This window comes from Nerophis lumbriciformis, linkage group LG04 (genome assembly GCF_033978685.3).
Source record: "Nerophis lumbriciformis linkage group LG04, RoL_Nlum_v2.1, whole genome shotgun sequence".
Taxonomy (NCBI): Eukaryota; Metazoa; Chordata; class Actinopteri; order Syngnathiformes; family Syngnathidae; genus Nerophis; species Nerophis lumbriciformis.
In genome coordinates, this window is record NC_084551.2 from 4,949,536 (window position 1) to 4,975,790 (window position 26,255).

General features: G+C 42.9%; 1 protein-coding gene across 5 annotated transcripts in view; it reads right to left on the reverse strand.

Moving 5' to 3' along the window:
* The window catches only part of ddr1 (discoidin domain receptor tyrosine kinase 1), a 199,205-nt gene that overhangs the window by 119,996 nt on the left and 52,954 nt on the right, over positions 1-26,255 (reverse strand). For all 5 annotated transcript variants that reach the window (XM_061947702.2, XM_072912946.1, XM_072912947.1 and 2 more), the window contains one exon: positions 13,092-13,258. In XM_061947702.2, the coding sequence (XP_061803686.1) occupies positions 13,092-13,200 (109 nt within the window). In that variant the 5' untranslated portion in view covers positions 13,201-13,258. The remainder of the gene's footprint in view (positions 1-13,091; positions 13,259-26,255) is intronic.

Genomic DNA, 26,255 nt, shown 5'->3' on the forward strand with positions numbered 1-26,255 from the left:
CACTACAACCATTTGTTTCAATACATGCGTAATCTGTTGAATCGCTTAAGCCGCTGAAATCCGAGTCTGAATCCGAGCTAATGTCGCTATACCTTGCTGTTCTTTCCGCCCTGTGTGACGTCACAGGAAAATGGACGGGTGTATATAACGATATTTAAAATTAGGTACTTTGAAGCTTTTTTTAGGGATATTGCGTGATGGGTAAGATTTTGAAAAAAACTTTGAAAAATAAAATAAGCCACTGGGAACTGATTTTTAATGGTTTTAACCCTTCTGAAATTGTGATAATGTTCCCCTTTAACTTAAACTTTTAAATACTCGAAACAGCTCTTAACTACAATAAAAAGACTGTTTAATGTATAAATGACAGGATCAAAACTGAGTTTTATTATATTCATAAAAGTGGTTTGACTATAGCATCTTAGTGTGTACCTAATAAATAGTTCAGTAACTGTTATTTTGTATAGAAATACAACACGACCTTCATAATGTTAATTTTGTCACAGCCAGAGGTGGGTAGAGTAGCCAGAAATTGTACTCAAGTAAGAGTACTGTTACTTTAGAGATTTATTACTCAAGTAAAAGTAAGGAGTAGTCACCCAAATATTTACTTGAGTAAAAGTAAAAAGTATGTTGTGAAAAAACTACTCAAGTACTGAGTAACTGATGAGTAACATACACACTCATATCATATATATATATATATATATATATATATATATATATATATATATACATACATATACATTGATGTATACAGTATATAATTTATAAGTATTTATTTTGCTGTTTTTGTTTACATGTTAAAGGTGTTTTAATGAATATACATGCATGTTTAACATATAGATTCCTTTCTTTAATGAAAACTAGAATATAAGTTGGTGTATTACCTGATTCTGATGACTTGCATTGATTGTAATCAGACAGTCGTGATGATAACGTCCACGTTTTCAAATGGAGGAGAAGAAAAGTTCCTCCTTTCTGTCTAATACCACATGAAATTGGTGGGTTTTTGGCAACCTATTTGTCCAGCTTCCATATTCGTTTTTATACACTTTACAAGAAATATATTGGCGTCAAACTCCGTAGCTTGCTAGCTTGTTTGCGCTGGCTTTCAGAGACTCTTGTTTTGAAAGCGCAGGCGCGATGGCGCGGCACTTTTATTGTGAAGACAGGAACGTCCTCATGTGCGGTCAGTCTTGAGGCTTTTGACGGTACGGTTGAAATAAAACAAGTATCTTTTTTCCCTCACACTTTTGATTGATTGATTGGAACTTTTATTAGTAGATTGCACAGTACAGTACATATTCCGTACAATTGACCACTAAATGGTAACACCCCAATAAGTTTTTCAACTTGTTTAAGTCAGGTCATGTGACCACCTGGCTCTGTTTGATTGGTCCAACGTCACCAGTGACTGCATCTGATTGGTGGAACGAAGTGAAACGTCACCAGTAAGGCAGGCACTTTGAAGGTCTGTCTGACAGACCAAAACAAACAAAGTGTGCATTAACAGATCGATAAAAATTAGTAGCGAGTAGCGAGCTGAATGTAGATAAAAGTAGCGGAGTAAAAGTAGCGTTCCTTCTCTATAAATATACTTAAGTAAAAGTATGTTGCATTAAAACTACTCTTAGAAGTACAATTTATCCCAAAAGTTACTCAAGTAGATGTAACGGAGTAAATGTAGCGCGTTACTACCCACCTCTGGTCACAGCATAATGAAGTCCAAGTACACAAAAAGTAGACCTATGTGAAGGAAGGGGACTATCCAAGACGGCACCCATACACATTCTTTCTTTTGTCTTTCCAACTCCTCTGACCCAGCGGGACTCCTGTTACAGGTCGCGCCGCTGGGCGTGAGGGATGGGGTGGGGGGAGGTGGGGTTGGTTTCGCAGCAAAGGCAACAAAAGGAAGGGGCGACAGAAATGAGGGCGCCGATGGCTGGAAGAAGACAGAAGAGAGGAGTCTCGGGTATCGGCGCTGACTGGGCTCCAGCGGCAGGCATTATCAAACGATCCAGATAGCGTGGAATTCCACCGCGAGCCAACTGTCTGCTCCAAAAGGGGAGGGTCGGTGGCGATAAAGTAGAGTAGGCTACTGACAGGAGGAGGGTGACGGAGAACAAGAGAAAGGGGTTTGTGGGGGGTGTCATTGAGTCACTGCACTGGAATTCTGGGCTGAATGACAAACGTTAAAGTCCTCATAGGGCTTGATACACACCCATCCAACAGGTGCCCACGTCATTAAATCATCATCATACTGCCTGTCAACAATAGTTTCAACTACACTCGAGCCTTTAAATTGCACTCGGCCTTCATTTCAATCATTGCTCACTTATTTGAGGACAAACTGTGAGTCATTTAATCAGCCGAGATTGTCAGGTAACTTATTCGCTATTGTACCAATTTATTATAATCTCCACTACCATACTGTTGTGCATAAATTGAGTCAACCCTGAAATTGCAACTGGTGGTTGGAACAAGAGGTGGGAAGGTGAATGTGTCTAAGGGTATTCCAAAATGGTGGGTTTGGTCCCCGTTTTGGAGAAGGTGATTTGTGTCGCTGCCCGACAAGTATGTATTGTCATGCTTTGCTAGATTACCGTATTTTCCGCACTATTAGCCGCACCTAAAAAACACAAATTTACTCAAAAGCTGACAGTGCGGCTTATAACCCGGTGCGCTTTATATATGAATTAATATTAAGATTCATTTTCATAAAGTTTCGGTCTCGCAACTACGGTAAACAGCCGCCATCTTTTTTCCCCGTAGAACAGGAAATGCTTCTTCTTCTACGCAAGCAACCGCCAAGGTAAGCACCCGCCCCCATAGAAGAGGAAGCGCTTCTTCTTCTACTGTAAGCAACCACCCGCCCGCATAGAAGAAGAAGAAGAAGCGCGCGGATATTACATTTCATTTCCTTTGTGTGTTTACATCTGTAAAGACCACAAAATGGCTCCTACTAAGCGACAGGTTTCCGGTTCATGAAAAGACGCAATCTCTCCATCCGCACACGGACTACTATTTCACAGCAACTGCCTAAAGACTTTCAAGAAGAAGCTGGCTACTTTCCGTGCATATTGTAAAAACAAGATAGCTGAAAAAAAGATCGGGCCAGAGAACATTATCAACATGGACGAGGTTCCACTGACTTTTGATATTCCTGTGAACCGCACTGTGGATACAACGGGAGCACGTACGGTGAATATTCGCACCACAGGGAATGAGAAGTCATCCTTCACTGTGGTTCTAGCTTGCCATGCTAATGGCCAGAAACTTCCACCCATGGTGATATTCAAAAGGAAGACCTTGCCAAAAGAGACCTTTCCAGCCGGCGTCATCATAAAAGCTAACTCGAAGGGATGGATGGATGAAGAAAAGATGAGCGAGTGGTTAAGGTAAGTTTACGCGAAGAGGCCGGGTGGCTTTTTTCACGCAGCTCCGTCCATGTTGATATACGACTCCATGCGCGCCCACATCACGCTGGTTTTTAATATATTATTAAAGTTTGACTGACCTATCTGACTGTTTTTTTGACATTCCTTTAGCGCAGTTAGATGCGGCTTATAACACGGGGCGGCTTATAGGTGGACAAAGTTTTGAAATATGCCGTTCATTGAAGGCGCGGCTTATAACCCAGGGCGGCTTATGGTGCGGAAAATACGGTATGTGCAAAAAGCGAATAAACGTGGCAATTTTCCAGGATTTCTGTGTGAAAGAGAGTGAGTGTCCTCTAACATCGTATCAGCCACAACATAGGTGGAACAGCAAATTGTGTGAAAGGGTAATTTGCAATTTCAGGACCAGGAGTGTGGTCAACTGTTACTATCTAATACATATAAGAATCTGTAGAAATGTCCCACTTTATTGGATTATGTGCAAAATGTGTGGGATCTCTGTGAAACATACTTCAGAGGTAGTATCAGCCGCAACAGAGGCAGAACAGCCATCTGTGTGAAAGGGTATTCTGGGGTGTGGTCCCTGTAGTGATAAAAGTAATTAACACTATCTAACATCTTATTATTCAATTGCAGGATGCAGAAATGTCCCACTTCACTGGATTCTGTGTAAAAGGTGATCTACTGTTATGACACTGATGCAGCCATTATCCAGGAACTCTGCTGCTGACCCGTCTCCGCTCGGGATGGTCTCCTGCTGGCCCCACTATGAACTGGACTCTCACTACTACCGTATTTTCCGCACTATTAGCCGCACCTAAAAACCACAAATTTTCTCAAAAGCTGACAGTGCGCCTTTTAACCCGGTGCGCTTTATATATGGATAAATATTAAGATTCATTTTCATAAAGTTTCGGTCTCGTAACTACGGTAAACAGCCGCCATCTTTTTTCCCCGTAGAAGAAGCGCGCGGTGCATGCTGGGATATGTGACGTTTCATTTCCATTTGTGTGTTTATGTAAAGACCCCAAAATGGCTCCTATTAAGTGTGTTGTCTGTCTAATTATAAATAATGCAGACGAGGCGTGTTAACTGAGTTCTCAACATTTACTCACAGCGTGCTCATAACCACATTCTAACTGCCAGCATACAACAACGCTTCTCAGGGCTACCGCGCATGCTCGTCACTATCGTTGCATGCTGGGTAGTGTAGTTGTTATATTTGCTAGCTCATAACATCACATTAAGAGACACGCTTACGCGCTTAATTCAATACTCGCCGTCATTCCGGGTGGATTGACAAAAGACCTCCAGCTGCTAGATATTGGTGTCAACAGGGAATTCGAAGCTAGACTGCTAACTGCGTGGGAACAGTGGATGACAGAAGGCGAACACACCTTCACTAAGACAGGCAGACAGCGCACGACATACGCCAACATCTGCCAGTGGATCGTAAATGCCTGGGCAGATATTTCGGTCACAACTGTGGTCCGAGCTTTCCGGAAGGCAGGATTCACAGAACTGCTGGACAACAGCGACACTGACTCCGATGACTTCGACGAGACGGAACCGGCCATTTTGGATCCCACATTTGCCCAACTTTTCAATTCGGACACCAAAGACGAAGAATTCGAAGGATTTACGAATGAAGAATAACTTCAGAAAGTGAGCGCTATGTTTATTTTGTGTGTTGTGACATTAACGTTCGAGCAACATTATGTTGCTATTGCTCTGCACTATTTTGAATTTTACTATGTTTGTGATTGCACATTTGCGTACATTTTGGGACAGAGTTGTTAGAACGCTGGTTTTTAATATATTATTAAAGTTTGACTGACCTATCTGACTGTTTTTTTGACATTCCCTTTAGCGCAGCGTAGGCGCGGCTTATAGTCCGGGGCGGCTTATAGGTGGACAAAGTTTTGAAATATGCCATTCATTGAAGGTGCGGCTAATAACCCGGGGCGGCTTATAGTGCGGAAAATACGGTATGTTAGATCCACTAAGGACTGTTCTTTCACAATATTATGTCACTCGACATCCATTGCTTTCGGTCTCCCCTAGAGAGGGGGAGTTACCCACATATGCGGTCCTCTCCAAGGTTTCTCATAGTCATTCACATCGACGTCCCTTATGTGGGCTCTGTACCGACCGAGGATGTCGTTGTGGCTTGTGCAGCCCTTTGAGACGTTTGTGATTTAGGGCTATATAAATAAACATTGATTGATATAAAAGAGGCTAGTGTCAATTAGCACTGAAAAATATTCATACTTTAAGTGCTTCAAAAAAACTAGAATGAATGTACTGGCTTCCTGTGCACTTAAGATGTGACTTTAAGGTTTTACTACTTACGTATAAAATACTACACGGTCTAGCTCCGTCCTATCTTGTCGATTGCATTGTACCATATGTCCCGGCAAGAAATTTGCGTTCAAAGAACTCCGGCTTATTAGTGATTCCCAGAGCCCAAAAAAAGTCTGCGGGCTATAGAGCGTTTTCTATTCGGGCTCCAGTACTATGGAATGCCCTCCCGGTAACAATTAGAGATGCTACCTCAGTAGAAGCATTTAAGTCCCATCTTAAAACTCATTTGTATACTCTAGCCTTTAAATAGCCCCCCTGTTAGACCAGTTGATCTGCCGTTTCTTTTCTTTTCTCCTCTGCTCCCCTTTTCCTTGAGGGGGGGGGCACAGGTCCGGTGGCCATGGATGAAGTGCTGGCTGTCCAGAGTCGGGACCCGGGGTGGACCGCTCGCCTGTGCATCGGCTGGGAACATCTCTGCGCTGCTGACCCGTCTCCGCTCGGGATGGTGTCCTGCTGGCCCCACTATGGACTGGACTCTTACTATTATGTTGGATCCACTATGGACTGGACTCTCACAATATTATGTCAGACCCACTCGACATCCATTGCTTTCGGTCTCCCCTAGAGGGGGGGGGGGTTACCCACATATGCGGTCCTCTCCAAGGTTTCTCATAGTCATTCACATCGACGTCCCACTGGGGTGAGTTTTTCCTTGCCCTTATGTGGGCTTTGTACCGAGGATGTCGTTGTGGCTTGTGCAGCCCTTTGAGACACTTGTGATTTAGGGCTATATAAATAAACATTGATTGATTGATTGATACTCTAGTTTATACATAATCTAGGTAACATTAAAACTATGCGTCTTGAAGCAATGGAGACAAAAGGCAGCAAATGATAGTGGCTGCAACCAGGACAGGTGCTGTTGATTCAGTTTTAACAAGTCTACAGAAGGGGAACTATGAGAGTAGACGGACCTTTGCTATGGTGCAAATCTCCGAATTGAAAAAAAAAATTTGAAAAAAATTTAATGATAGCCCTGCCCTCACTCAGTCACAATATTAGTGACCTCTGATATCAAACGGAAAACAAAGACCAGAACATTTGACCAAGTCTTTCAGGAAGAGCTGACACTGCACTGTGGGACCAGCAGCATTTTTTTCACTTTCATTTTTTGTAATATTGGCCCATATAGTACATAGCTCATAATTGTAACACCATTGGGGCTTTGGCTGGAACAAACAATCAGTGTAATGGAGCGAAAATATTGCCTCCGTTTGCAATATATGAAAGAAATTGTTGAGGAACACAAAAACGCTGTTTAAGCTGCAGCTTGTGTTCTCTTGCAGCAGTTAGATATTAAACAGAGCGCTCCGGTTACACCTGGCTGCCTCCCTGCACTCCCGCTTCGATACTTTGACTGACACTTCATAATCTGGCAATGCATTAGCAGTCTTGACGAGCGGAGAGGGAACTGTTTCACTCTCCTGTTACGCCCAACTAGCTGGCTGGCAGGCATGGGGGAGGATACAGGATAGCCTGTTGATAAAAGAACGGGAATGAGCCTCACTGATGAGAATGGAATGAGAAGAACTCTGAAAAGAATGTGGGGTTGGAGATTAAAGTTATATGATATAGTTACTGTTTTGTAATACAAAATGAGGCAGATTTCTTACTTGGCAAAAAGCAACATAGGGCCCAAGTACAGTACTTCAGGCCCAATTTGAAGCCTCGACAGCTTGCAAAAGAAAACAAGACAAAAGTGTGTGTGCGCAACACATTCAATAACAAAGAGCAGCCTTTTTAACGGAGTTATCAAACAGACTGCCGTTGTATTTTTGGGCATGACACTTTACCCACCCATACTGGTGTAAGTCATTTTTGGCCTAAATGTAGATAATGTAAAAGCGCTTTGAGCTACTACAGAAAAGGTGCCATATACCGTATTTTCCGGACCATAGGGCACACCAAATTATAAGGCGCACTGCCGATGAGTGGGTCTAGTCAGGTTTTTTTTCCATACAAAAAAGGCGCACCGGATTATAGGGCGCATTAAAAGGGGTCATATTATTATTATTTTTTTCTAAATTGAAAACACTTCATTGTGGTCTACATACCATGTAATGGTGGTTATTTGGTCAAAATGTTGCATAGATCAGGTTTTACAGAACATCTTCAAGCCGCTTTCTGACAGTCGCTTCATGATGCGCCGTTTCGTGGGCGGTCTTATTTATGTGGCTCACCTTCGACGGTGTCTTCTCCCCGTCATCTTTGTTGTAGGGGTGTAGCGTGCAAGGATGGGAGTGGAAGAAGTGTCAAAAAATGGAGCTAACTGTTTTAATGACATTCAGACTTTACTTAAATCAACAACGTAGCAGCATCTTCTCATCCGTGGCTCACTAGTGCAGCGTTTCTCAAAGTGTGGGGCGCGCCCCACTGGTGGGGAATAGAGACATGACAGGTGGGGCGCGAGGAACGGGAGGAAATTTCACTTTAAATTTTTTTTTTTTAAATTATATTCTTAGATTTTTTTTTTTTTTACTATGCTTTCATTTTCTATACACACTGTAAATCACTTTGTGATTCCGTCAGTGAAATCCGCTATATAAATAAATGTAAATTACTTAGTTTTCCTGTAAGCTTTAAATTTCTAGGTAGGAGCGAACGTTTGACAGACATAGCAGCAGTAACTAATGGGGGCGGGGCTAAGCGGAACAAGCGCAGCAAAATTAAAAGCTGTCCCACTGTCAAACGACACAATTGCGAGACGTATATGCGACATTGCAAGTGATCTTGAGTAGACAAATGAAAAGAAAGTCGTTTTGCTTTACAAGTGGACAAAGCTACTGACAGCAATAAAGACTGCCTGTTCATCGCATACGTCCGCTTTGTGAATGGCGAGTCACTGTGCGAGGATTTGCTGTTTTGCAAATACATGAAAAATAGAGCCACTGCTTATGAGCTGTTCAAGATAATGGACAGTTTCCTCAAATAACACGACCTTAAATGGGAAAACTGTGTGGGCTTTTGCTGCGATGGCGCATAGACCATGGCAGGGTGAAGAAACGGGCTGCAGGCTCTAATAAAGAGGGTTGGACACACTGTGTCATTCACCGGGAAGCACTCGCGTCAAAGCAGCTCAGCCCCGAACTCAATGAGGTTTTAACAGATGTTGTGAGCGCGGTAAATTTGATCAAAACACGACCACTGAAAGTGCGACTGTTCTCTGCACTGTGTGAGGAAATGGGAGCTGATCATACAGCAGTGCTGTTTCACAGTGAAGCAAGGTGGCTCTCCCGGGGCAAAGTGCTGTCACTTGCCCTGTCTTGCCAAATGCATAGCTCCTCCTTTTTTGCAAAGTGGCACTTTTATTTGATTTATTATTGAACTTGATGCAAGTTATAACACTTTTATTTGATTTATTATTGAACTTGATGCAAGTTATAACACTTTTATTTGATTTATTATTGAACTTGATGCAAGTTATTTGATTTATTATTGAACTTGATGCAAGTTCTAACACTTTTTGATTTGTTATTGAACTTGATGCAAGTTATAACACTTTTTGATTTGTTATTGAACTTGATGCAAGTTATTTTATTTATTATTGAACTTGATGCAAGTTATGCCACAGCTGCACAGTTATTTTATTTATTATTGAACTTGATGCAAGTTATACCACAACTGCACAGTTATTTTATTTATTATTGAACTTGATGTTATTTTATGTTATTGAGTTTGAATGTATACAACTTGATGTTACTTGATGTTCAATAAATTTGAAAATGTTAAGCTTGGCATTAGCGTTCTGTTAGGCCGATGGGGGCAGGTGGGGCTTGAAAACTCCCTCTTGTCCAAAGTGGGGGATGACAAAAAAGTTTGAGAACCACTGCACTAGTGCAACAACAACGCCGGAAATGTGTCCCGTGAAAAAACGTTTGACGGAACTCTCCAATTACTAAAGTTCCATTGGTGAATTATCTAAACCCACTACACCGGTAATTTTTTGCGCTTCCATAGAGAGATACAAATTAGAAGTTTACGCTACTTCATATTAGAAATGGCAACAGCGGGGGATGAATGCCCCATTACAAGAAGATAGTGAAAAAGAAGACGCTTGTTGACTACAATGACTACGTGGACTACAATGGCGGACGGGCGCACATTTTCAGGACCTATGCAGATCCCAAATACACATCAGCAGGTACCAGAAGGTAAAAAAAATTGGTTTTGCATAATATCCATCCATCCATCCATCTTCTTCCGCTTATCCGAGGTCGGGTCGCGGGGGCAGCAGCTTAAGCAGGGAAGCCCAGACTTCCCTCTCCCCAGCCACTTCGTCCAGCTCCTCCCGGGGGATCCCGAGGCGTTCCCAGGCCAGCCGGGAGAGATAGTCTTCCCAGCGTGTCCTGGGTCTTCCCCGTGGCCTCCTACCGGTCGGACGTGCCCGAAACACCTTCCTAGGGAGGCGTTCGGGTGGCATCCTGACCAGATGCCCGAACCACCTCATCTGGCTCCTCTCGATGTGGAGGAGCAGCGGCTTTACTTTGAGCTCCCCCCGAATGACAGAGCTTCTCACCCTATCTCTAAGGGAGAGCCCCGCCACTCGGCGGAGGAAACTCATTTCGGCCGCTTGTACCCGTGATCTTGTCCTTTCGGTCATGACCCAAAGCTCATGACCATAGGTGAGGATGGGAACGTAGATCGACCGGTAAATCGAGAGCTTTGCCTTCCGGCTCAGCTCCTTCTTCACCACAACGGATCGATATAGCGTCCGCATTACTGAAGATGCCGCACCGATCCGCCTGTCGATCTCACGATCCACTCTTCCCCCACTCGTGAACAAGACTCCGAGGTACTTGAACTCCTCCACTTGGGGCAAGATCTCCTCCCCAACCCGGAGATGGCACTCCACCCTTTTCCGGGAGAGAACCATGGACTCGGACTTGGAGGTGCTGATTCCCATCCCAGTCGCTTCACACTCGGCTGCGAACCGATCCAGCGAGAGCTGAAGATCTTGGCCAGATGAAGCCATCAGGACCACATCATCTGCAAATAGCAGAGACCTAATCCTGCAGCCACCAAACCAGATCCCCTCAACGCCCTGACTGCGTCTAGAAATTCTGTCCATAAAAGTTATGAACAGAATCGGTGACAAAGGGCAGCCTTGGCGGAGTCCAACCCTCACTGGAAACGTGTCCGACTTACTGCCGGCAATGCGGACCAAGCTCTGGCACTGATTATACAGGGAGCGAACTGCCACAATAAGACAGTCCGTTACCCCATACTCTCTGAGCACTCCCCACAGGACTTCCCGAGGGACACGGTCGAATGCCTTCTCCAAGGCCACAAAGCACATGTAGACTTTGTTGGGCAAACTCCCATGCACCCTCAAGGACCCTGCCGAGAGTATAGAGCTGGTCCACAGTTCCACGACCAGGACGAAAACCACACTGTTCCTCCTGAATCCGAGGTTCGACTATCCGGCGTAGCCTCCTCTCCAGTACACCTGAATAGACCTTACCGGGAAGGCTGAGGAGTGTGATCCCACGATAGTTGGAACACACCCTCCGGTTCCCCTTCTTAAAGAGAGGAACCACCACCCCGGTCTGCCAATCCAGAGGTACCGCCCCCGATGTCCACGCGATGTTGCAGAGTCTTGTCAACCAAGACAGCCCCACAACATCCAGAGCCTTAAGGAACTCTGGGCGGATCTCATCCACCCCCGGGGCCTTGCCACCGAGGAGCTTTTTAACAACCTCGGCAACCTCAGCCCCAGAAATAGGCATTTTGCATAATATTGCAAAACAAAACGGCATATAATATGTCTGCTAATGGGTGCCATTTTGCGGTCCTTATACACACACACCATAATAATACTCGTATGTTGACAATCCATCAAGCGGTGCGGCTTCATAGCTTACCAAAGTCGAACTAAAACATTTTGACAGATTTTTGAGCGCCGTGTGTAATGTTCTAGTTCTATATTCTAAATGGAACATTTAAAGTTGTGGTGTTGTTTATAAGCGTCATCCTGCGGTCCACAGTATTTCTTGTGTGACTACCATCTACTGGTCACATTTATTATTACACAATGTATCAAATAGATAGATAGATAGTAGAGATGCGCGGTTTGCGGGCACAACCGCGGAGTCCGCGGATTATCCGCGGACTCCGCGGTTGAAATAAAAAAAAATTAGATTTTATCCGCGGGTCGGGTCGGGCGGTTGAAATAAAAAAAAAAAAAGATTTTAAATAGATTCAGGCGGGTGGCAGTTAAACCAATTCGGAAATATATATACATAGTTAAATGTTGTTACCCACATACGAAAAACGAGCAGGCACCTGCTGCATATGCCACAACAGAAGAAAAAAAAAAGAAGAGATGGACATTTTTACGGAGCGGAGAAGGGACGCCTCGCCGGGGTCCGGGACCGAGGCCCCTTCCCCCGAGAGGGCCCCACCGGGAGCCGTAGCTGAGGCGATCCGCGAGAAGGGCCCGACGCACGTCCAGGGTCACCACCGCGCCGACACCCCGCCTCGTCCGCCTTCGCCGCGGCCGGCGTCACGCGCAGCAGGTAAGCAGCTTACCTGCCCGCCACCCCCGTGGCCGGGGGCTTGTAACAGGGGTCCCTCCGCGCGCTCCGCCCGCGCAGCTTACCTGCCCGCCACCCCCTTTGCCGGGGGCGCGTAACAGGGGTCACTCCGCGCGCAGTGCGCTCACGAAAGGGGTGGGGCTCACCCTGGTTGATATAGACAGCAGGACGGTGGCCATGGAAGTCGGAACCCGCTAAGGAGTGTGTAACAACCCACCTGCCGAATCAACTAGCCCTGAAAATGGATGGCGCTGGAGCGTCGGGCCCATACCCGGCCGTCGCCGGCAGCGAGACGCGCTTGGAGGTGCGCTCAGCGCGGCTCCCATATGATTGCGCACTGGTGTGCGTCTGGGACGTGACAGCGTGGCACGCGAATGTCTGTGCTGCATTGGATCAGTCTCCTTTCTTTAACAGGCAAAAGCTTTATAACCTCACATCGTCTATATTAGATATATAACAACGGGCGGGTGCGGGCGGATGCGGTTCTGATTAAATGTTAGATCGGGTGGCTGGCGGATGGTTGACGACTTTCTGATGCGGATGAAATAATTGCCTATCCGCGCATCTCTAATAGATAGATAGATAGATAGATAGATAGATAGATAGATAGATAGTACTTTATTGATTCCTTCAGGAGAGTTCCCTCAGCAAATAAATAGCTTCGAGGTTGGTATTCAAAACCAGAATTATTCCATACATTAGGCGCACTGTCGATTTTTGAGAAAACGAAAGGCTTTTAAGTGCGCCTTATGGACACCCCTTTCCAAGAGAGTATTCTATGAGCGTGTTCTACCTGCATTGAAGTGCCACTCAAGTTCCACTTCCACAGACGACGTCACCAGCATCTCCAGGGCCAGGGTGACCACAGAGAAACGAGAAAGCCACCCCGCTGGCCTCGCCATGACGGCAGCGGCGCACCTGGTTATCTGTCCGGACACCCGCGGCTGGTCACAGGCATTCCTGTCAAGAGAGGAAAAAAGATGCATTAGGTTAAATAAACGGTTCAGCTTAGAAAAAGAGTACAAAGCCAAAACAAAAAGACTGCTTTCAGGTTCCAATTTGTTTCTCTCCCTCGTGACAGGAAAAATGCAGTCTTCAGGCCTATAGACAGCAAAATGTTTGCTTATTGAGGATGCTACAATTAGCTCAACATTGTCTGTATTCCCTCAGAAGCCAATCTATCCTGATATCAAACCTGCCTTCAGTTAATTGGACAGAGTACATTGAGCCAGGGGATGTTTACGCTTAAGACAATTAGGTTTAGGAGATATTACAGCAAGATGGGCCACATGGGCAACAATGGAAAAAGTCAATGTTACTTTAACAAGACTGCTTTTTGTCAGACAACACCAATACACCCAGTAACACAATGACAGATCACATTTTACTCCGATAGAAGAAGAAGTCCAGTGGTGAAGCTAAGAATTCTGGTGGGTGATACGTGGAAGTCTGAAGTAGGAACAACAGCTGGGGGAGGGGGAAGAGAGGCCAGTCTTTCTTCCTAACAGACCTTCGAGGTTTTAAACCCCGTCTCTTCGAGTAGACCGGGATGGGCCAACAGCTGACAAACAGCTGTAGTGGCAAGAGGAGGGAAGGAGGCGTAGCGTATGGAAACAAGAGTTGGGACTTGAACCTTGCCCAAGATTTCATGTTACACATTCTCCACATGATTCTTATTCTAATAGTTTGAGCCATCTTAATATGTAAAGATTTGTATTTAATGATGAAGAGGATTACATCTCTCGCAGTAGATGATTTGATGAGGGAAGTTGCCGAGAGAAACCGATTAAAAAGAGTCATCCCTGAAGGTGATTGGAATGATCCATTAAGAGTCAGTCTGGTTCTGATAAAACTGCTACTATGGCATCATCTGAGCTAATATCTTCAGGGGCAACCTCCTAGGTCCATTAATCTGGTGACCAGCCCAGCCAGGTATGCCCTCATTCTGCTCGAAAACTCAAAAAGTAAACGAAAACTGCTTTGTACTGCAGTGCAACGCCAATTTTAACTAATAAGACATTCCAACAAATAACAGCAGTAGCGGAGGACAAGAAGTAGAAACTGTGGGGTAGGATTTTGCAGTCTCCAGAACTAGGTAACAAGAGAAGAGTAAGTGAAATTTAGCTTGTATGTTTATTTGTAATAAATGATAACGATGCTCATACAATGAGCAACCTGTATGGTATCGGCTCTGCTAGCTTGGAACTCTGGCTGACAAGATTCCTGGGTGGGTCTCGCGTGAGAGGAAGGTGAAGCGTTAATCATTTTTGCAATGGTGGAAAGCGCCACTCGACATAGCAACTGACGCTGTGGTCAAAGTTGGAATTGCCACAAAACACATTTTAAGATATTCAACAAATAAACTGCAACAAAAACAGTGCAATACATTTTCATAACATGGTCACTACTGCATAGTTTCTCTTGTTATATTCTTATTTTTACTATTACATACCTGCCAACTTTTGAAATCAGAAAAACCTAGTAGCCAGGGTCCAGGGCGGTGGGGGGTTCACCCCCCGACGCAAAATGATTATTAGCATTCAGACAGGTTAAAATGTTGCTAAAACCATCACTTTTCTATCAGTCACAGTGACTTTTCAAAACAAAAATATTACAGCAAAAATCATATGGGTTGATTGACATGTTTATTCTGTAAGCTAACTTCAATAGTTTGAAATTATTTTGACAGTTAATGCCAGTTATCCTGTCAACCTTTCACAAGACTTCAATTTGTTAATTGAAAGTATAAACAGTATAAACACTTTTTACAGTAAACAAATGGTAAAACAGTACTAAACAATTCCATTAAAAAAAAATTATTGTCATTATTAACTTTCTGTCCAAGCTTGTATAATCTACTGCCTTGTTCAATTGTAAAAAATATTCTGTGCCTACAATTCACATTTCTATCACAATTATCATACTGTAAACATGGTAAGCTAACTTCATTAAAATTAATAGTCCTGTCAATAGCATGGAATTACAATTCAAATGTAGTTTTTTTGTAAGCCTTTCAAAAGAATTCAAAATATGAAAAATTCATGAAAATTAATTTAAGCCATCAGACACTTGAAAAGTGGCACATCACATCTCTAATGTAATCATTTAAACTTTTCAACAGAAATAGCACAGCAAAAATATTAAGGACATACTTCTGTATTTTGGTAGTTATGCTGTCAACATTTAACAAGATTTCTTCAACTTGGACTTGAAAGCATAAATAGTATAAACACTTTTAACAGTATAACAGTACTAAACAATTCCAATAGATAACATTGGTGTCATTACCTTTTTGTGGCTAAAATCCGAAAAACGTTGAAAGTTTTCCACTTGTATAGCAACGGCATTAGACTTGTGTTTTTTTGTCCCAACGTGGTCTTTTACATCGCTAATTCCTCCGTGTCCGATCGAAAAATCTTGTCTGCACAAGGTGCAATTCGCGTAGTTTTCACCCTTTTTGGAACGGATAATTATTCCCGGATAGGCTTTTGAATATTCTTCACGGAATGACTGCAGTTTTCTTTTCGGTTTAAGACTCGTTTGCGATTTTTCTCCGGCTGATTCCGTGATCGTTCGCTCGTTTGGAAACAATGGCAACTGGTGCCTCGTGCCTGGCAGCGGTGCTATAAATAGCCTCGCGCATGGCATTCGGAATGGCTCGATAGGAAGCTACGGGAAGCAGTGTCGATTGTCATTGTTGTTACGCGATTTCGTGAATAAAACTAAAAAAAAATTTTTTTTTTAATTAATGAAAAACCGTATTTTTTTATCACTGCAACCGTAACCCGGAATAGTTTGATGAAAACCGTACTAATTACGGGAAAACCGGAGTAGTTGGCAGGTATGCTATTATATTTTTATTCTCATTGTTGCTTTTTATTTTTATTCTTGTAATATTTTCAATTTTATTTCCATTTATACCCCCATTATTTACTTTTTAAATTTGATCTACACTGTTGCTGAAATTTAAATTTTCCTGAAGGAATCAATAAAGTACTATCCATCTATCTAACACTCAACTGCACCCACCCAATTTGTCACATTTCATGTGTCAGGCAAACCGCGACGAATGGGGCCAAATGTATCCCCTTCCTACTGTAATAGAAACAATACTGGGTAATACCTTTTCTTAGCAGAAATGGTTACTGGCCCATGGTAAAAGGGGCAGTAAAGTGGATGCTCTATGACAATGAGCTATGAAATATTAAAAATGTTGAGCTACAAAATATCACAATATGAAGCTTTGCCAGATGGATTTGTGAGATTACAACACGTGCATACCTGCCAACATTTGAAATCAGAAAAACCTAGTAGCCAGGGTCCAGGGGCCGCAGGCCCCGGTAGGTCCAGGACAAAGTCCTGGTGGGGGGTTCAGGCTTCGCCCCCCGACGCAAAATGATTACTAGCATTCAGACAGGTTAAAATGTTGCTAAAACCATCACTTTTCTATCAGTCACAGTGACTTTTCAAAACAAAAATATTACAGCAAAAATCATATAGGTTGATTGACATGTTTATTCTGTAAGCTAACTTCAATAGTTTGAAATTATTTTGACAGTTAATGCCAGTTATCCTGTCAACCTTTCACAAGACTTCAATTTGTTATTTGAAAGTATAAACAGTATAAACACTTTTTACAGTAAACAAATGGTAAAACAGTACTAAACAATTCCATTAAAAAAAAAAATTGGTGTCATTATTAACTTTCTGTCCAAGCTTGTATAATCTACTGCCTTGTTCAATTGTAAAAAATATTCTGTGCCTAAAATTCACATTTCTATCACAATTATCATACTGTAAACATGGTAAGCTAACTTCATTAAAATTAATAGTCCTGTCAATAGCATGGAATTACAATTCAAATGTAGTTTTTTTGTAAGCCTTTCAAAAGAATTCAAAATATGAAAAATTAATGAAAATTAATTTAAGCCATCAGACACTTGAAAAGTGGCACATCACATCTCTAATGTAATCATTTAAACTTTTCAACAGAAATAGCACTGCAAAAATATTAAGGACATACTTCTGTATTTTGGTAGTTATGCTGTCAACATTTAACAAGATTTCTTCAACTTGGACTTGAAAGCATAAATAGTATAAACACTTTTAACAGTATAACAGTACTAAACAATTCCAATAGATAACATTGGTGTCATTACCTTTTTGTGGCTAAAATCCGAAAAACGTTGAAAGTTTTCCACTTGTATAGCAACGGCATTAGACTTGTGTTTTTTTGTCCCAACGTGGTCTTTTACATCGCTAATTCCTCCGTGTCCGATCGAAAAATCTTGTCTGCACAAGGTGCAATTCGCGTAGTTTTCACCCTTTTTGGAACGGATAATTATTCTCGGATAGGCTTTTGAATATTCTTCACGGAATGACTGCAGTTTTCTTTTCGGTTTAAGACTCGTTTGCGATTTTTCTCCGGCTGATTCCGTGATCGTTCGCTCGTTTGGAAACAATGGGCAACAGGTGCCTCGTGCCTGGCAGCGGTGCTATAAATAGCCTCGCGCATGGCATTCGGAATGGCTCGATAGGAAGTTACGGGAAGCAGTGTCGATTGTCATTGTTGTTACGCGATTTCTTGAATAAAACTTTATTTTTTTTATTTTTTTTTAATTAATGAAAAACCGTATTTTTTATCACTGCAACCGTAACCCGGAATAGGTTGATGAAAACCGTACTAATTACGGGAAAACCGGAGTAGTTGGCAGGTATGCTATTATATTTTTATTCTCATTGTTGCTTTTTATTTTTATTCTTGTTATATTTTCAATTTTATTTCCATTTATACCCCCATTATTTACTTTTTAAATTCGATCTACACTGTTGCTGAAATTTAAATTTTCCTGAAGGAACTCTCCTGAAGGAATCAATAAAGTACTATCTATCTATCTAACACTCAACTGCACCCACCCAATTTGTCACATTTCATGTGTCAGGCAAACCGCGACGAATGGGGCCAAATGTATCCCCTTCCTACTGTAATAGAAACAATACTGGGTAGTACCTTTTCTTAGCAGAAATGGTTACTGGCCCATGGTAAAAGGGGCAGTAAAGTGGATGTTTTATGACAATGAGCTATGAAATATTAAAAATGTCGAGCTACAAAATATCACAATATGAAGCTTTGCCAGATGGATTTGAGAGACTACAACATGTGTTCTCATATAATACCCACCTTGAGTCCAGACACAGTGAAATGGAAGTATGTGCATGATGAAACAATAGCGGTGATGAAGTGTTTGTAGGGTGGGTGGTGACTTATGCCCTTAGAGAGAATGTATGCATGGATGCAAGGGGGCCAGCAAGTGGGCATAAAGGCAGCTGTCCTGCGTCTGTCTCTGTGTCACTACGCCATGTAGTGTATGTGTTGGCAGTAAGGATAGAGTTTTTTGGAGTATGCCTGGTTTAAAAATGCTAACGTGGGAGGCTTTAAAGTGCTGCAGTAAAATCGGAGAATCTCCAGTGATCAGGTGTCACTCGCCATCAACAAACACACACCAGCAGACGTCTTGTTCTCCAACAGAGACGACATCACTCACATGGTGGGAGAATAAGGGGGAAAAAAAGCAGACAGACAAATGTTTTGGCGAGCAGGAACAGAAGTGTCTGCAGCCATGTGAGACCATGTTTTGTTGGGAAAAGTCAAGTGGTGCTGAACAGCTGTGGTTAGCGCTCAGGCAGCAGAGAGAAGAGAAAGGGCCCGCTGTGTTCTGGTGAAGCCCGGTGGCCACTCCAGGGTTTTGTCTTGGCTAATCCAGGAGCTGCGCTAAATGAACGCAGGTGGAGGCAGCTGCTCCTCCTGACTAAGAAGAATAGAAGCCTTTTTTAAGTGAGCACTCATTGCATCATTAAAGATACTTTCTATAATTCTGCTCTAAGAACTAAAAATCTGGTCAGTCAAAAATGCCATTAAAGTTTTAGTAGTCGGTGTTTGACACATCTACTACTACGTTTTCTTGCAGCAACTAGACAAGCTAACCACATACATGCTAAACAATGCTAATGACGAATTCGGTCAGTTAACAGTGCTTGATCTAGGGCTGCAACGATTAATGGATTAAATAGGTTAATGATTAGAAGAAAGCTTAGATGTATATACTGTTGCTTTTATTAATTGTTTAATAAGTGTAAATAATAAAAAACAATCAAATCCAGAACGCATAGCGCGCTCGGAACTTTAAATACGCGGATATAGTGTCCGCACGGTAGAGATGCGCGGATAGGCAATTATTTCATCCGCAACCGCATCAGAAAGTCGTCAACCATCCGCAATCCACCCGATCTAACATTTGATCAGAACCGCATCCGCCCGCCATCCGCCCGTTGTTATATATCTAATATAGACGATGCAAGGCATTAGTGAGGTTATAAAGCTTTTGCCTGTTAAAGAAAGGAGACTGATCCAATGCAGCACAGACATTCGCGTGCCACGCTGTCACGACCCAGACGCACACCAGTGCGCAATCATATGGGAGCCGCGCTGAGCGCACCTCCAAGCGCGTCTCGCTGCCGGCGACGGCCGGGTATATGGGCCCGACGCTCCAGCGCCATCCATTTTCAGGGCTAGTTGATTCGGCAGGTGGGTTGTTACACACTCCTTAGCGGGTTCCGACTTCCATGGCCACCGTCCTAGCTGCTGTCTATATCAACCAGGGTGAGCCCCACCCCTTTCGTGAGCGCACTGCGCGCGGAGTGACCCCTGTTACGCGCCCCCGGCAACAGGGGTGGCGGGCAGGTAAGCTGCGCGGGCGGAGCGCGCGGAGTGACCCCTGTTACGAGCCCCCGGCCACGGGGGTGGCGGGCAGGTAAGCTGCTTGCCTGCTGCGCGTGACGCCGGCCGCGGCGAAGGCGGACGAGGCGGGGTGTCGGTGCGGTGGGCGCGGTGGTGACCCTGGACGTGCGTCGGGCCCTTCTCGCGGATCGCCTCAGCTACTGCTCCCGGTGGGGCCCTCTCGGGGGAAGGGGCCTCGGTCCCGGACCCCGGCGAGGCGTCCCTTCTCCGCTCCGTAAAAGTGTCCATCTCTTTTTCTTTTTTTTCTTCTGTTGTGGCATATGCAGCAGGTGCCTGCTCGTTTTTCGTATGTGGGTAACAACATTTAACTATGTATATATATTTCCGAATTGGTTTAACTGCCACCCGCCTGAATCTATTTAAAATCAAATTGTTTTTTATTTCAACCACCCGACCCGACCCGACCCGCGGATAAAATGTAATTTTTTAAAATTTCATCCGCCCGATCCGCGGATAATCCGCGGACTCCGCGGTTGTGCCCGCAAACCGCGCATCTCTACCGCACGGCCAATGCAATAGAGTGAACATGAGAGCGGTGGTTTGTATTTTATTTTTATAACTTCACACATGTTAACGGTGCAATTTCATTGTTAATGATTTGCAGCTATGAGAAAAAAATGAAAGTGATGGCGAGCAGAACATTGGTATTTCAACTATGTTCTCAAAAATACGCTTTGAGGCTATAAAGTGTGAATCAGACAAAGTAATGGATAATCATTGATTCCTAAAACAATCAAAGAGAGATGGACGATTTTATTGATCAACATCCATCCATCCATCCATTTTCTACCGGTTGTCCCTTTCGGGGTCACGGGGGGTGCTGGAGCCTATCACAGCTGCATTCGGGCGGACACCCTAGACAAGTCGCCACCTCATCGCAGGTTATTGATCAACAGATGGCACCAATTCATGTGTTACAATTAGGGATGTCCCAATCCGATATTTGGATCGGATCGGCTGCCGATATTTGCCAAAAATTGCGTATCGGCAAGGCATGGGAAAATGCCGATCCAGATCCAGTTTAAAAAAAACTCCGGTCCGTGTTTTCCAACGCACCTATTTAAATAATACATTCCACTTTTCTGCTGCTCCGTAATTTCCGTTCCGCATTTTCCAGCACACCTTCAACACATCCACAATTCTCACGCAGTTGCTTTTAGCTGCTGGCATTACACAACAGGCTCTTCTCACTCTTTCCTGTGTCTCCCTCTCACAGACAGCGAGCGCACCTTCTTACACACGTCACATACTGTCAAGACATACGTCACATACTGTCACGTCATACGTCACATACGTATACGTCCTCTCCCAGCAGAGAGCGAGGTAGCGGCATGGCTAACGTTAGCTGTGATGCTAGCGCAGCCGCTAAGGTGCGCGCCTGCTCAAGCGTCCTCTGCGCACGGCAAATCTATGCCACGCACAAAATCAAATAAAAAATAAGCGCATAACAATTTTCGACACACGGACACGACAGAGACAACAGTTTTCGTCATCATTGTTCAAATATTGTGACGTCTGTCGAGACGCTTATCTCCATTCGGTGCCACACGTCCAGACTCCACACCATCAAAATGGCAAAAATTTCCACATCAACCAACTTTAGATTTATTCTCATATCAAACTCTTTTGGCTGTCTTTTTGACACTTACATCAGGCGCCCCCCTCCACACCCTGGATTATAAATAATGTAAATAATTCAATGTGATTATCTTGTGTGATGACTGTATTATGATGATAGTATATATCTGATAGTATATATCTGTATCATGAATCAATTTAAGTGGCTTCGACTTAAACAAGTTGAAAAACTTATTGGGGTGTTACCATTTAGTGGTCAATTGTACGGAATATGTACTTCACTGTGCAACCTACTAATAAAAGTCTCAATCAATCAATCAAAACACATAGAATCATCATACTGCTGTGATTATATGCATCAAGTGTTCATTCAAGGCTAAGGCAAAATATCGAGATATATATTGTGTATCGCAATATGGCCTTAAAATATCGCAATATTAAAAAAAGGCCATATCGCCCAGTCCTAGTTCAATGATGCCATTTCTGTTTGTCATGTATAATTTTGTCTATTTTGTGTTTATCCTTTAATAAACAGGTCAGTTTCTTGTTACCAACCATTGTGTATTATTCAAACTCCCCTAATTCAGCTGGCTAGTTGTTATCAAGAGTACTAAAACCCTTTTCAACATGATTCTGACAACTAAGTAGGCTAAATAACTTTGAACTTTAATACATGCTCGGATAGGCCAGTATCGGTCAGTATCGGTATCGGTCAGTATCGGTATCGGATCGGAAGTGCAAAAACAATATCGGTATCGGATCGGTAGTGCAAAAACCTGGATCGGGACATCCCTAGTTACAATAGTCAGTTTGTTTGACTAGATCTGGACTCAAACTGGGTATGCGTTCCTGCCCCAAACACGCTTGGAAGAGGTGGGCCACAGTGTGTCACATTTGCTGAAGCACCCAACCAGGCCATGAGGTATAGTCAAAACGATCGCTCCTCTCGCTAGCTGTTATTGATCAAACATCACTATGCATAATAAAAATAGACAGACTCGAAATAATCCAGAAAGTCATGGAGAGGTGTAGCAATTAAGCCCGTGAATAAAATTCTACAAAACACAATGCTATATTTTACATTTCGGTAGGTGAAATTAAATTGTTGAGAAAAATACATTTAAAGGTCAGAAAACTAGCTAGTTTCTGTTCATGACATGTTACCTTTTGTGAATACAACTGTACAAGCTCGTAAAGAAACCACTACTGTATAATCTACAAAACAGGATACAAAGTAATTGATTTGAGTTGTTAGCGTGTACAACAGTGACATGTCAGTGTGTGATGTTAAGTACTTGTGATATTTGGAGTAAATGTGACATTTTACACTTACTTAAACTCCCACAAAACCTTTGAAAGCGGGCCTTTCAAGTGCCGTGGAATATTTCAATTGAGCACTATTATGTGGAAAATGTTCAGAACACTCACTTCTGCTAGTTTCTGCAAGAACAAACACTTTGAAAAGACACGTTTTTTATAAGCATTAAGCTGTCAAAATGTCAAGGAAAATGTTTTAATGAAGCAAAGACACCAAAAGACTTGCATGCAACCTTCAAACAAATTCACGTTTACTGTTTTTGCCATCTTTGTTTACCATCCGCCAAGGGGGAATGTACGGCATGTGGTCATAAAACAAGCAAGGTAAGCCACTTACTCATTTGAATAGGATTTAGAGGCAGTACATTTTCTTTGTAATGCACATCTGCGGGACATTTTAGAGAAACCCATTCAATAACCAGGATCACCAATTTCATGTCTGCCATTCCACAAGCACAGAAATCCACACTGTCATCTGCTACTTATCAAATTTGGCGATGATACTTAAGCGTGACCGAAGCAGGCAGAGGTTCAATGCTTTGCTCTGAACACATTGGCAGTTCTTCTATATTTTGCCTTCTTCCATCTTGGGTAAAATGATTCTGTTTAATAGGACACTGGCATTGAAACAGAAATTCAGATTGATTATACATATACAGGTAAAAGCCAGTAAATTAGAATATTTTGAAAAACTTGATTTATTTCAGTAATTGCATTCAAAAGGTGTAACTTGTACATTATATTTATTCATTGCACACAGACTGATGCATTCAAATGTTTATTTCATTTAATTTTGATGATTTGAAGTGGCAACAAATGAAAATCCAAAATTCCGTGTGTCACAAAATTAGAATATTACTTAAGGCTAATACAAAAAAGGGATTTTTAGAAATGTGGCCAACTGAAAAGTATGAAAATGAAAAATATGAGCATGTACAATACTCAATACTTGGTTGGAGCTCCTTTTGCCTCAATTACTGCGTTAATGCGGCGTGGCATGGAGTCGATGAGTTTCTGGCACTGCTCAGGTGTTATGAGAGCCCAGGTTGCTCTGATAGTGGCCTTCAACTCTTCTGCGTTTTTGGGTCTGGCATTCTGCATCTTCCTTTTCACAATACCCCACAGATTTTCTATGGGGCTAAGGTCAGGGGAGTTGGCGGGCCAATTTAGAACAGAAATACCATGGTCCGTAAACCAGGCACGGGTAGATTTTGCGCTGTGTGCAGGCGCCAAGTCCTGTTGGAACTTGAAATCTCCATCTCCATAGAGCAGGTCAGCAGCAGGAAGCATGAAGTGCTCTAAAACTTGCTGGTAGACGGCTGCGTTGACCCTGTATCTCAGGAAACAGAGTGGACCGACACCAGCAGATGACATGGCACCCCAAACCATCACCCAACCATGCAAATTTTGCATTTCCTTTGGAAATCGAGGTCCCAGAGTCTGGAGGAAGACAGGAGAGGCACAGGATCCACGTTGCCTGAAGTCTAGTGTAAAGTTTCCACCATCAGTGATGGTTTGGGGTGCCATGTCATCTGCTGGTGTCGGTCCACTCTGTTTCCTGAGATCCAGGGTCAACGCAGCCGTCTACCAGCAAGTTTTAGAGCACTTCATGCTTCCTGCTGCTGACCTGCTCTATGGAGATGGAGATTTCAAGTTCCAACAGGACTTGGCGCCTGCACACAGCGCAAAATCTACCCGTGCCTGGTTTGCGGACCATGGTATTTCTGTTCTAAATTGGCCCGCCAACTCCCCTGACCTTAGCCCCATAGAAAATCTGTGGGGTATTGTGAAAAGGAAGATGCAGAATGCCAGACCCAAAAACGCAGAAGAGTTGAAGGCCACTATCAGAGCAACCTGGGCTCTCATAACACCTGAGCAGTGCCAGAAACTCATCGACTCCATGCCACGCCGCATTAACGCAGTAATTGAGGCAAAAGGAGCTCCAACCAAGTATTGAGTATTGTACATGCTCATATTTTTCATTTTCATACTTTTCAGTTGGCCAACATTTCTAAAAATCCCTTTTTTGTATTAGCCTTAAGTAATATTCTAATTTTGTGACACACGGAATTTTGGATTTTCATTTGTTGCCACTTCAAATCATCAAAATTAAATGAAATAAACATTTGAATGCATCAGTCTGTGTGCAATGAATAAATATAATGTACAAGTTACACCTTTTGAATGCAATTACTGAAATAAATCAAGTTTTTCAAAATATTCTAATTTACTGGCTTTTACCTGTATAATTGTACATTTGTATCGGAATATGATTTTTTTTCAACAGAACATGCACTATCACTACTCAAACCATCACTTATATAAGATACTTTCCTTCATTTTCAATCAAATTGAGTTGTGTAAGTTTATTTTGAACATGCATACAGTTATCTGAGGGTATACATGTAATTTCAAAGTATTCCATGTTTGACTCCACCAAAGGTGTCAAGTCTCCAACTGAAACAGTGATGTGACCAATAGATGTGACTAATGGCCACAGGGGACATATAGAGTAGTAAGACCATTGTTCTGGACTTCCTTCAGCATGTTGGTTGGTTTTGTCGCCTTACAATAATGGAGGGAAGGAAGTGTAAATTACTCAGTCGTTCCTCACTGCGCTTGAGGAAAGGGGGCAACACTACGCTCGAGGTCATTCCATGTCTTCCCTGAAAACAGGTTTTGTTGTGTGACTCACAGAGATGATGTGAGGAAAGCGTAAGTACCACATTAACGGTCCAAGAATGACTCACTTTTTTCTTACAAAGACATTTTCTATTGTGTTTGCGGAAAGCTGCCCACTGGGTTTGGTCAAATAATAATGTGTAATGTTTATTCTGGTTTAAAGCAACAGTAAGGAAATAGTCACAATTCCATACACTAACAAAACGTATTGGCGATACAGCATCAAGTCTTGGAATTAACTTTAATTTTTGTCTGTTGAACAATCAAAGCACACACAACTAAGCAAAAACACCAGCGCTAGCACGACAAGTGAGATGTGAGATGCTAAAGTGCAAACAACGAGCCAGCTAAAGTTGTGTTCAAATAATTAAATTTCCCTTACAAAATCAAACATTGGAGGCGATCAATATTATAACTCAAGTAAAACACTACACGGAATTGTGCTAACCCATACCTGCCAACTTTTGAAATCAGAAAAACCTAGTAGCCAGGGTCCAGGGGCCGCAGGCCCCGGTAGGTCCAGGACAAAGTCCTGGTGGGGGGTTCAGGCCGACGCAAAATGATTATTAGCATTCAGACAGG